Source organism: Pipistrellus hanaki, assembly GCF_964339955.1.
Source record: "Pipistrellus hanaki genome assembly, chromosome: X".
NCBI lineage: Eukaryota > Metazoa > Chordata > Mammalia > Chiroptera > Vespertilionidae > Pipistrellus > Pipistrellus hanaki.
The window spans coordinates 24,091,627-24,105,150 of record NC_140524.1 but is presented as its reverse complement, the minus strand read 5'-3'; the positions used below and the strand labels follow the sequence as shown (position 1 = coordinate 24,105,150).

General features: G+C 38.2%; 1 protein-coding gene across 1 annotated transcript in view; it reads right to left on the bottom strand.

The window, feature by feature from the left end:
- The window catches only part of GPC4 (glypican 4), a 119,044-nt gene that overhangs the window by 4,752 nt on the left and 100,768 nt on the right, over positions 1–13,524 (bottom strand). Inside the window, exons 4-5 of the mRNA XM_084870252.1 lie at positions 5,827–5,992; positions 62–192 (exon numbers count right to left, since the gene is read on the bottom strand). Of these exons, the coding sequence (XP_084726378.1) occupies positions 62–192; positions 5,827–5,992 (297 nt within the window). The remainder of the gene's footprint in view (positions 1–61; positions 193–5,826; positions 5,993–13,524) is intronic.

Here is a 13,524-nt window from a genome sequence, read left to right as displayed (position 1 = left end):
GTCACATCACAAACCGGAGGGGGGGCCCTGGCTCCCTTTCCCAACATCCTGCCTTCATTACCTTCTGAGACACTTGCACACTATTGTCCTGCATGTTCATGATGGCATCAGAAATCTTCACATCGATGGGATCCATGACTGATTCAATGTTGAAAGGGCCCTCTAGCCTCTCAGCCACCATTAGCATTGCATCTAACATGAGGTTTGGAGAAGAATAATACAGCACAAAAAGTAAATAATTAGTTCACCCATAGGTAATCAGTCTCTGGTTACTTTACTGTTTCCAGTGGGAGGAGGGGGAAGGCACAGATCACAATTAATGTTTTTATATCTATTTCTATGATGCCAAACTGTACTAAGTCGCTATGTATTGCCAGCTCCCTAAAGTATGAAGTGGCCAGAGGAATGCTTCATTCTCCAGCAAGGAAACCCAATCAGGAATCTTCCATTATACTGATTTTTTCATTCCTCCATGTATCAGTGGCTGTCACTGTAAGGGTCTGAGCTAGCTCCCAGCTGACAAACCAAAAGCTGGAGGCAGAATAACATGCCAGCTCTCCCAGACTTCCTGGGATCTTTTCCTTTCAGGTTCCATTTACAAGAGTCAAAAACATATACCGCCCTGACCGGTTTGGCTCAATGGATAGAGGGTCAGCCTGCGGACTGAAGGGTCCCAGGTTCGATTCCAGTCAAGGGCATGTACTTTGGTTTTGGGCGCATCCCCAGTAGGGGGTGTGCAGGAAGCAGATGATCGATGTTTCTAACTCTCTATCCCTCTCCCTTCCTCTCTGTAAAAAAATCAGTAAAATATATTAATATTTAAGGGATACACACACACACACGCACACACACACATATGTGTGTGCGTGCGTGCATGTGTGTGTGTGTGTATCCCTTAAAATCCTGGCATACCAACATGTATTTTTTTTTTTTTTTTAGGAAACTCTTCCACATGCCTAAGAAAATACAAATAGAAGTATTCCTTCAAATTCTAATGACTTTAAAGAATGAAATTTTGAAAAATACAATTTTTGCAATAAGAAAAATTTCCCATTTCAAATATAAGGGCCTTGATGTATTTTATAACAAAAGATGTACCTCTCTGGATGAAAACACCCCAAGAGGCAGTGCACACAAACCACATACAGCACATCTTCACTGATTACTCAAGTCGCTTTTACATATTGGCAGAGTCTGGAATGTTTTAGCACACATTGAATCTCTTAAACAAAATATGCTGTACTTGTTTTCTTGCCAGGCATGTTTGTTGGGATTATGAGATTTCGTATTTTGGCCTGATACTTATTGTGCAAAATCAAATGAAACTGAAAACGTAATCATGTTCCCTCCACTTTATACTCTAGTGCTTAAAGCATGGCAGGAAAGGATAGTGAGAGCCACATTAGCCACAACCTTTAGGTAGTCCAAGGACAGGGGTTAATTTCCACAAGATTGTGTGTGTCCTCAAAGAACACTGCAGGCCACAGCTGAAGTCCTACCTAAGCTTTCCAGTGAAAGGGAGTTTCAGCATCAGCATATCAATGAAATAAAATTTGGTCATCAACCTTTCACCTTCAACCGAAAATAAACACAACAAACCATTTTAAAGTACAGGGTCATTTCTCTAAGCTACAATTCCGATGTCACAAACCACAAATAGATTTCTGTGAAATGCAATTTTTTTTGCAAGTAATAACAAATGAAGTCTCAGGTTGCATTGTGGTAAGCACCAATAAAATGACACTTCCAACCTCCAAGTAAAGCCTGCCAGCATGAATATACCATTGTACTAGTGGAGGGAAAAAATGCTTTTGATGTGTTAGCAAAGGGAGACTTTTGTAAACAAGTGGAGCACAACTTAAATGTGTTCATCATTGTCAAAGCAGCGGGGCGACCACGTACAGAAAGTACATTCCTTCATAGCTGAGAAGTCAGCTCTTGCTCCAAATAAAAATATTATGAAGACAGATAATAAACATCCAAAAATGCAGAATTTAAACAACCGAAAACAGTGCATTTGGTAACTACGTATTCCCCTAGTGGCGAGGAAAGGCCAGATCACTAATGTGTTTGTGAAAGACTGAAAAGAAACATAAACCCCCGATTCACTGGCTGCTTGGCGTCTTTGTAAACTCTGAGCCTGCCGTACACAAGGGCCTGGGAATGGAGAGGGAAGCTGGGCCTTTGTTGGGGCCGGTGCCATGGCGTTGTGTGTTGCGAGGCTGAAGAATGCGAATGGGGGCGAATTCTGCTTGTGGCCTGTAGCCCAGGAGCCAAAGCTGCCCCTAACCCCTGAGGAAAGTCATGAGTGGTTATGAACTGGGCTCTTCCTGGCAGCAGCCGGCCCTGACTAGAAGCACCAATCTCGGTCCAAGGATGGTTGGTTTGGAGTTTTGGTTTGCTTCTGGTTGAACCAGGCCACAGGTCTCATGTACAGGATACTTGATTGTCTGCCTCCTGTTGGGAATTGGCTGGTGTCTCCACCAGCAATCCCAATATCCCAATACGAAATTCCCACTGACATTAATAAGGTTGGTTAGAAGTCCAACAATGCTAACATGAATACAGTATGTGATGGAGGACAAGTGGCACCTAAGCATAATTTATGACTCTCCAGAAACTGACATTTTTGGTTGGAGGCAGAGAGCAGGAAGAGTATTCAAACTGAAGGTGCCATAGAATGAATCTCTTACAAAACCAAGTCCAAAGTGTTTCAAAAATTTGGAACCACCTTGATAAAGGCTGGTAATACTTTAATAGATGCAGTTAAAGAGAGGAAAGGAAGGGCAGGACAACCAGAAGGTAGATTTCGAGAACTCATTCTTAGTCTCTTAAAGGATCTAGTCCAGGGTCCCCAACCTTTTTGGCCATGCCCCACCTAAGCATCTCTAAAATCCTGATGCTTCCCCATGACATATAATTCTTATTATTCAAAAAGTGAACTACTGCCCTGACCGGTTTGGCTCAGTGGATAGAGCGTTGGCCGGTGGACTCAAGGGTCCCGGGTTCAATTGCGGTCAAGGGGACATGCTCCAGTAGGGGGCATGCAGGAGGCAGCCAATCAATGATTCTCTCTCATCATTGATGTTTCTCTCTCTCTCTCTCTTTTCTGATAGCAATAAAATAAATTTTTAAAAAAAGTGAGCTTCTATTCATGTGGAAGAAGCCTAAAAGGCCATTAACTTGGTCTAAACAAGCATCCAAAGAACATGGCATCCATGAAAGAGAAAAATAAAAGAACGAAAGGAGAGTTAAAGTACTGAGGAAGAAATCACTAAGAAATCGTTTTTAAAATAATAATAGTTTGAAGTGATACGAAAAATAGCAAATAAAGTTTCAAAACATAGAATAGAGAACTGAAATGCATAAATGGAACAATACATATTTATATGCTGTCCATGAGACCCCTAGAACCATAATAACTCATTCTCAAATTGCCCCCCTTAAAAACCAAATTATCAAATTGCCCCCCTGTGGTGCGTGTGCCCCATGTTGGGAACCACTGGCCTAGTCCAACTGCAGGATCTCAGCACTCAGGATCTCCCCGCCCAGCAACAAACCATCCCTCCTCACCAGGGAAAGTGATTCCTTTTGCACTGGCCTCATGACTAGACTGAAGAACAAAAGGCAGTTTCCAGACTTAACCCCAAGATCTGATTTAAAGAAGTGAGAGGGGAAAACAAACAAACAAACAAAAAAAACACCTTTGACCATTCATTAGCTGCAATCATATAAAGGGGAAAGAAAAATTCCTTACAAACACACACACACACACACAAACTTACAGCACGTATGGCAGAGGCATGTAAATTGGGGCTGAATTCTGCAACCACAGAGCAAATTAATTAGACCCTTGTGAAAATTCATGAAAAAGCACCAGAGATTAACAATGTCTATTATTCTTGGCCTTTTATATCAGCTTATTAAAAAAAGGAGTGAAATACCCATTAAACATAAAGTTTAAATACAATTATACACCTCAGCCCTCCAAAAAGTATCATTTAAAATAACTGAGGAAAATTAACTCAGAAATCCTACCAATTTCTACTGGGGTTTAATTTTATTTCTTAAAAGATAACAAATGTAATTTTTAAAACACACAACAAGAATTTAAGTCCTCCTTGTTTTAGGTTACCTTATTGAGAATATTTATTAAGCAAGCCAAGTATGGTTTTGATTTCATGTGAACCTGCAAACTGTTGGAAATATATGTATAAAAATTTGTATTTTAATACAGAATATGAGTTATAGTTTTGGACAGAATATTAGAATAGGATAATGCAAATGACATGCCCTTCTGCACCTTATTATTGATGTGTCTGTAGAAAAGTTAGTAAAACTAGATCACTGTCACCATACATTTTTTGTACCATATGGCAAATTCTATTCCTTTTGCCCAGAGAACTAGTGGGCTAGAAGTTATAGGGGAAAGTAAAAAGGGTACCAACTTAAAACAAATAAATGCAGCAAAAAAACAAACTGCAAACTTGACATTTGGGTATGGGGTGACAGTGGGATAAAAAAAAGAGAAAGAAAAAAACCATCAACTTTAGATCTGTAAGTGCCATGGGCTTTTATTTCCATTTGGAATATTTAAAGCAACCCTCTCTCCCATGCTTCATTCTGGGCATCATGTGCCATTTATGAGTTGCATGCCTTTGCTGGTCTTACACATTCCCTTTCATGGGATACTGCTTTTCTGTGCATAGAAGATTTTTTTTTTCAGGTCTTCTAGCTTTGAGCTATTTAGGCTACAATTGTGCTGAAGTGCTTAATATTCACATCTTTTTTCTTTCCTGTGTCAGTGTTAGCAAGAATCTGTTGGAGCCAATTTATTGATGCACTTTCAAACAGAGTTAAAATGATAATTAGCTCTCATGCAGACTAAAAAGCATTCCCCACTCCACAAAAAAAAAAAAAAAAAAAAAAAAAAAAAGCCAGCACATTGCATACATATTCCCATGATGTGGACAAATAAGTGAAAAATAGATGCTTATAAAAATACTCAAATTCTGCTATTATGCAAAGGGGTCCTGGGGATGGAAAAAATCTGAGCCTGTTTGTATGAGCTATCAGTATGTGTATGTGGGCCAACTAGACCCTCGGTATTAGGAGTTTCAACACTGATGCTTCAGGACTAACGTGTATTTGGTAGGCATCAAGGGAGTCAATGAGTGGACATTTAAAATCATCCTTAATTTATCCTTCCCTACAAATCATAATTAACCCTCTTGGAAACTGGCCATTTCACTACGGTGCTGTCTGGGTTCCAGTAACGGTTTTATAGGTTTTAAGTATATGCAAGAATATTTACCTCTAATATTATCAAGGTAAACATTTTTCCATCTCACCAGAGTAGCCTGTCATTGTTAAATCCTCTACAGAAAGAGAACCCCCTAAATTTCTATCATCATATTTCACTTGATCCAAATATCCAATGGGTATCTGGTCAGTGTGAAGATTTGGTTGCATTGTAACAGATACAATATTTTCAGTACCACTTTTGCAGCACAGTGATGACTGTAAACTAGCATTTACATGGATGCTAGCCCCTGATGCATTACCCAAACTGACCTTTGGGGGGAAATGTCAAAAAGCCACTTTCTCATTATTAAAACTTAGTATTCACTGGGTCAAATGTCTTCAGAAATGCCACTATTAGTTCAAGGGAACATGTACTTGTAGACTAGTATGAACTTTGAGTAGAGTTAAAATGGGCAAACATGAAATAACAAATAGGAATTTCAGAGCTGACAATTGCAATACTCCTTGTGGCAGGAAGCGGAACTATTTCCAGCGACACAAACACATGAATTGCTTGCTCACCTATGAAATTGTTCCACTCAGAATCCAGATCTCCTTGGTGGGCCAAACAGCCTCTCATGATGTTCGAGCAGTAGTTGTAACACGGCTTCACAGTCACTAGACCCTGGCAGTGGGAGCAATAAGTCATCTTCAACAAGGCGTGGGTACACTGGGCTGTGGGAGTGACCTGATTTGGGAGAAGAAAGAAACAGTGTTGGGAGCAAAGATAAGACACACAAGTTGCAAGTCTATAAATATAACCTTGAAGGCTTGGCCATGACTTTAACTTAAGAATGAGTTGTGATGGATCACATTTAGCAGAACTGGCCTGCTTCCTGAAGCAGTGACGTAGAGCAAGGTTAGATAAAAAAGAAGGTGTGTGCTGGGAAGCAGGATTGGGGGAAGATAGGGATGAGCACTGCATTACCTTAAATAACCATGCTCCATGTAACTCCCTGTAAACTCTCACTCCTCCTTGTCTCTCAATCCCTGTCAGTCACATACGCACTCTCACTCACATTAAATGACTCAATTATTTCAAAGTTCTTCTACAAATATCTTTCCAGGATCATCCATGAGACGCAGTAGTAGAGGATCCTTTACCTGTCCACTGTGCATGGCTTGCAGTTATGGCGTCTACCATCACTGTGTTTGCCTTGCCAGACTAGAAAACAAGCACACCGTTCTTTTCAAAAACTGCCTTTGAAATTTAACCTACTAATCAAGGTTTAGAAGGGTACCCTTGTATGTATTCCATTCTATACCGATAGCTGTGCAGAAGGCAACATTAATGTGATCTACAGGGAAGAATATGAATATATTTAAACTTGCAGTTATGTGAGGGCCTTTCAAAGCTTGGGGAAAATAAAGCAGAGTCCTCAGGGAACACCTGATGAAAAAGGTGGGACTGCAGTTAAATTTTGAAGAAGAGATTGCATTTAAGTTATCGGGAAGAATATGCAAATTGAAAGCATTACGTGAACAAAAGCTGCAGGAGAATGTATCAAGCATATCGTGGCATCTTAGAATGGGGTTGAGGAATTGTGGGAAATAAGGTTGGATACATAGGAAGGAGTGTAAGCGTGGACAGAATTTAAAGGGGCTTCAACATCAGGCATAATCAGACAATATAGACAGGACTACTAAACATTCATGAGGAAGGGGAAGAGCTAGGGTAAAAGCAGTACTAAACTAGATTGGACTGGCCATTCTCTGCAGAGAAATGAGACTTCATTTCAACTTCCTTCTTTCATAAGGTGAAATTATCTTGGGCATGGTATTGCTGATACCATACTGTCACTCATTTCCATCAATGCTTAGAAAGGATCCTGGCTAGGTATCACAGACCGGCTGCTAACCAAATGTTTTCTGGTCTTCCCATTCTCTCTGCCCCATCCTCCTCTTTTGGAGTCAGTATCAGAGGATTAGTGCATTCCTCTCTATCAGTACCAAGCAGTTCTGCAAACACAGACTTTTGAAAGCAGATACCACTGCAGAGAACAGATGCAGGGATAGGGGGCTGTCCAACAGTGCACTTCACCTGCTTGGGGTGTGATGTTGCATACCACTTATCAACAGTACCCCAAGGAACGGAAGAAAAGCATGCCTCCTCTTATCGCAAACAGCCTAGAAGAGCGGGAGAAAACATCTAACAACATAGTAATTATATACACTACAGCCAACATTCCCTATGAAGTATGATTTCTGGTAATTTTAACCAGTCCCATAAGTTTTCCTAGGCACTAAAGTTAGTCTTTTTTTACTATACATTGCTATAAAATCTAACCAATGCCCTAGAGGAGTGGCCATTCTATATAGCTAGGTTTTCTGGATAGCTTTAAGTTCATTCCTTTAAATAAGTCACATATAGTTAAGACTTGGATATTTGTCCACCCCCTCATTTTACAGATGAGCAAAAAGGCCTGGAAAGAGCAGGTAGCTGGAGAATCATAGAAGTCTTGGAGTTGAAGGGGCCTTAGAGATGAGAGTACAGCTCTCACATTTAAGGGATAAGAAAACCAAAGCCAAAGAGATGAATCGACTTGCTGACAGCCACCCTAATACATCTGATTATAGTACTGCGCCTTATCAAACCTTTGGGATGACATGATTTCCCAGATGTATCATGTTTCCCTGCCTTTTTAAACAGAATATATTAAACTCTAATAGCAGACAAAAGTTGTTTTCTTTTTTATCTTAGTTAGGTTCAGGTTCCACATTGGTAAGACTACTAAATAGCTGGATTTTAGAGAGGTAAAGAGTTATTATATAAATACCTAAGAAAAATCATACAATGGCACATGGAATTTATTGAATATTATGCTTAAAATGAAACAATATCCTAGTAAGAAGAAATGCAGAAGGCCAATGTGTCAACAAATAGTTACTGAACACCTACTATGTACCAGGGATTATTCTCAAATATATTTGTAATCAGAGAGCAAGGCAAGTAGAAATTCCTATTTTAGAATATGTGTCCTGTTCTAGAAAATGTGAAGAAATTCCAAAATAGTATAGGCCTTTAGGAAATAGACAAAAATTTTTAAATCCAATAGTTACATTCCAGAAACATTTTTTTCAAATGTCTTTTTCTTTTTTTAACTCTAGGAAGTAGTCCACTGTATTCTTAGTTCAATTATAAATCTAAATCACTCATGCAGTAGACCCTGTAATACCCTCTATGAAAGTAGGTTAATGGCTCAAGTTTTAAAAACAGAGACCACACTAAAGGACAGAGTAGAGTTTTATTTAAAAGAAATTATTGAAGCTTGATTTAGCGGAGCTTTTTCATTTCATTCCTTGGCAATGTACTGGCTCATGCTCTGCATATGATTTGTTGTTTAACTACTAAAAATGATCACAAGGAAGTAGCTCTAACATGCTGTGGAAACACTAAATAATACCAGAACTGAGAAGAGAAATGGGGAAGTTATAAGATAATGGGATAAGAAAAGACATATGAAATAACCAAAGTTGGAGAAAATCTGTCTTCTGTCTCAGAAGCACAATTCAGACCACCAGGCAGTATTTTAAATGAGGGGAAATCAGAACCCAGGAAATAAACCCCTCTTGAGGGATGAAGCCCTAGTACACTGAGTGGCCAGAGAGATATATTATGATCTTTGAACGCAAAATAATCTAGCCACTCAGTGGGTGTGTGTGTGTGTGTGTGTGCGTGTGTGTGTGTGTGTGTGTGTATTTTAGAGGCCTGGTGCATGAATTTGTGCATGGGTGGGATATGGCCAGCCTAGCCAGGGGGAGGGGACACAGGTGGTTGGCCTGCCTGCCTGCTGGTCGAAGGTACAATTTGCATATTAGCCTTTTATTATATAGGATATACACTGAGTGGCCATTTTATTAAGCGTTCAGAGATCATAATAATCTGGCCACTCAGTGTATAAGAAAAGAATTGTAAAACAGTCATGAGACCTAAACAAACAAGGGTTCCAGAGAAAAAGCCAATAATGTGACCATTCCTCAGATCTAGAGTCCCCACTCTTGCCGACCTGCCCAAGCTCAGGATGGTGAACTTAGAGTGCCAAAGACCTGCACTACCTCTGACTCTGGCCTACCCCAGTGAATTAAAAAAAAATGGTGACTTTCTTTTGGAAACTTTAAAAGCTTCAAAAACTCAAAGGGAAGAAAAAGCCAAATATTATGACACTTCTATTTAAATTATCTTGTGGAGTTTCTGGTAGACATCTTGGATCTCCTAGATTCAATGGTGGCTCTTGCTTGTCACGTCATGGTACACCAAGCCCTGGTGGGTGCCCCTTCATTAACTCTCAGTGGTCTCTTCACAATATCAGAGCAAACCTTTCCCCAATAAACAAATATAGTAGTGGACTAAATCATACCTCGTTCTGGGAAATAATTTTTAATAGAAATTCAAGTTCATTCACAGTCTACTTCCTTGTAGACTTGTAATATTCAAAATCAATTAATTATTTACAGAAGTTGTTTTACTTCAGAAGACTTAAGACCAAATGGTAGATCATGCCACATGGGGATTCACCAAAGGATAACCATGCTCCAAGATATTAGTATAATCCTGTTATGTATTTATTCTCTATGTTATGCACACCACTGAACATGATCTATCTAATTATTCCTTTGGGTCATGGCACTTGACTAACATTTGATATATTTTCTTTTTGTTTTGAAGGGTCTGTTGGGCTCAGATGTCAGTGACCTCCAGAATCCTTGGGTTTGGGGTAAGAGTCAGGTGGGGTTATTATTGCTTTTATAAAAGTCACATTTCAGAACTCTTTTATAGACTAGTTTCTCAAAATTATATTAAGAACAGGAAAAGGAAAACTGTATACTGCTCCCTCCCTCCTTTGAACCACAAACACAAAGAATGAATTAATGTTCTGAAAAGAGAAAATGCTTCATTAATTCCTATGGTTTTCAATATCATTAAAGTATTGATGAAAAATTCAAGAGAAAAATATTCTGTTATTTGTCAGAATAACTTGGGTATTGATAACTTCAACTGGATTCTATTCACTTATATGATATACCTATGTTCCAGGCTCTGTTCTAATGCTTTACACATTTTAACTCATTTAAAGACCTAAAAAATGAGATGAATTTATAATTTCATTGCAAAGATGCAAAAGCAGAAGCCCAAAGAGATTAAGGGGCTCACACCAGATCTTCCAATAAATGGAGAATATTTGAATCCAAGAAGTTTGGTTATAGAGCAGCTACACTAGACTTCCTTGATGGTTATATGAATGATCTCTTTTCAACAATAGAGCATAGGAACCCTAAGGGAAATACATGGAGTTAGACCTTCTCCATAGCTCCTAAACATAGTACAGGTTATTCACATACAGTGAATACTCAGAATGAGGCTGGATGTTTTCTAGTAAAAATTTGCAGTTTTTAAATGTATGCAACTGTTCTATGTGGAACAATAATGAATGGATACTTGGATGATATTATGTTGTTTAATAATAAATAATAATGAATTATTCAGTCAATGCTATATTCTTCCAAAGGTTCAATATGCTACAGGGGTAACAAAATTACAGATACACACACACACACACACACACACACACACACGCACGCACACACATATATACACAAATATACATGGATATAGATATATATAGATTTAGATTTGTAATATCACTCATCATAGCCTGCTCACAAAGAAGTCAAAGGCACAAGTAAATACTCCTAAATATGGAGAGAAAAGATTTCACTTGAGTAAAAGAAAACAGAAAACAACACATTTACCACATTTTTAACATTTTGAAAGAATTTCAGCTAAATGCAGCAGTGGTTACCAATTTCTGCTAGAACGTGAGATGTTATTTATAGAAGAAAAAGATTTTGACATTATTTATATAAGATTGAGGGGGGGTATCTGTTTACTTGTGGAAAGGGAGCAGCATGATAGAAAGGGACTATCATCTGGACTCAATACTTCTATATTAACAAATCAAAATCTATCTGAGTTACTGCCCCATAATGACAATACATAATAGTTAATTTTCAAGCCTTATAAAATCCATCAAGACTCACTAAGGGCTTTCTAAATGTTAGGGGTTAGGAGGCACCTTATAATTTAGATTTCAGAAGCCAGTCTATGTTTCATGGTCAAAGTCAGTGGGGGAAAGAATCCTAATTTCCAATTTATTAAGACTCTTTTTAAAATACTCATTCCTGCCTTCTTTGGGATATACATTTAGCATGACATCTGCATACCATTTCTGCTACTAAACATCTTTGCAGAAAAGTCCCTTTCTCTTCTAATACTGAATTGAGACTTTCTACAAAATTATCTGCATTTTCCAAACACCACATTAAAAACTACTGCAAGCATCCCGAAAAAAGAAAAACTCTGGAGCAGTACTCTTCATGCAGCCTGGATCTCATTTCAGTAATTCAGAATGAGCCTTAAGCCACATTACACAGTGATGGCAGTCAACATGCTGCACTGAAGTTAAAAAACACATTTCCTTTTAGTTTATTCCAGTTCCAAACATACGTTCTGCTGCAACATTTTTTTCCTGAACAGCCAATAGTACCAAACAAGCAGAAAAAGTCTAGATGTTATCTGTTGCTTGGTAACATAAGCGCCTCAATAAAAAAAATAACAGGAAATATTTCCCAAAATCATGGTAAAAGAAAGCGATACGGTACCGAAACATGTGGTGAGAAGTGATGAGTTTATTCAACAAATTCCTAACTAGTTTTGAAGTCAATATACACACAAAGAAAGGAAGATAAGATGTTCCTATTTCCCTGATAACAGAATGTTAAAGACATAACAAAATATATGGAATAAGTTAGAATTCATTAAATGTTTGTAGATACATTGTAGTTAAAACTGAAGCTGCATAAATACTTAAAAGTATGTTTTGTTTTGTTTTAAATTATTAGACTCACTTAAGGCCTAGAAATCAAAGCATCATTGCATCAGTCCCCTTGTAGAAGACTCTATTTGTTTTGAGAGTATATAATCGGAATTTATTCAGTCCTGAACACTTCCCACAATCCTAACATTACCATCTCCATTGCCACCATAGCTAGAGTTCCACCTTCTTCCTGCAATTCCAGTTCTTGGGTTGGAGTGAAAAAGAATATTAAGGGTTAAATAAATGTTTACACTTTGAATCTTAAAAGCTTTTTATATTACATTTATAAAAGTTATTTTATAAATGATGCAGGGAAGTGACAAAATAAATTGTGTAGTACTCTTTAGGTGTTGGGCATTTTGAATAGACTGAAATGGAGGGGGAGCAATGGAAATTGTTTTTAAGGCAGGACAGTCATTAAGACATCACAATAGAAAGGTACTGATTTCTAATTATAGTCCCTGTAGTTTGGGGTGTGGATGCAGACATAGCCCAATTATGTCAGTGTTAATTGAAACCATGAGAATGTGACTCTCTTTGGCATAGGAGCTATTAATTTTCATGGTGCATGTAACCACTTGTGCATTTCGAAAGACCAAAACAGACTTCACCCTTCCAGGCAAAACTGCTACAAGCAGGTAAATAAGAAATGTCACATGAACCATGACAAGGAAAGAAGGAATAAGTAATACAAAGATGTGTGGCACCAGGCTTCTTGAAACATCTGTTACTAATTAGAAGGTCTTTTCTGAAGTTTGAATTGTAAAATTCAAATGGAATAAGCTGAAATTACTGGATATTTTGGGCCCCCAAAAACTGAAGCAAGACAAGTATGCTTCAACTAAGAAGTGACTTTCTCTTGAAACAAGTTAGGCTTGCTGGTGCTAACAGCCTTTAAATAGCCTAGTGATAATCAAATCATTGCTCAACATACTGGTATAACCGCAACCTTTTTGTTGCAAAAGTAAACTGGAAAAGCAGGACATCACTAATGAAGAGATGGTGGAGAACATCTTAAGTATGGAACAACTAGCCTTGAGTCCAAGATGCTTTTCATATTTGAAATTAAAGACCTTTTTATAGATGAAGTAGGTGAGGTGGCTCTCTTTAATTAGGAAATACGTTCTCCACTCTGAAAGGTCTTTTTCAGGCCCAAGGTAATTAATTCTATAGGACAGCAAAAGAAGGAATATTGTTTATCTCTTAGATTGCTTTAGTTTTATCTGCAAGCTACGTTTGGGATAGCAGTTGGCAGGAGTGGAAACTCACATGAAAAGAAATACTTCTTAGTACCCAAACTGGTAGAAAAGCTTACTTATTTTATTAATCAAATGTAGATTTTTTC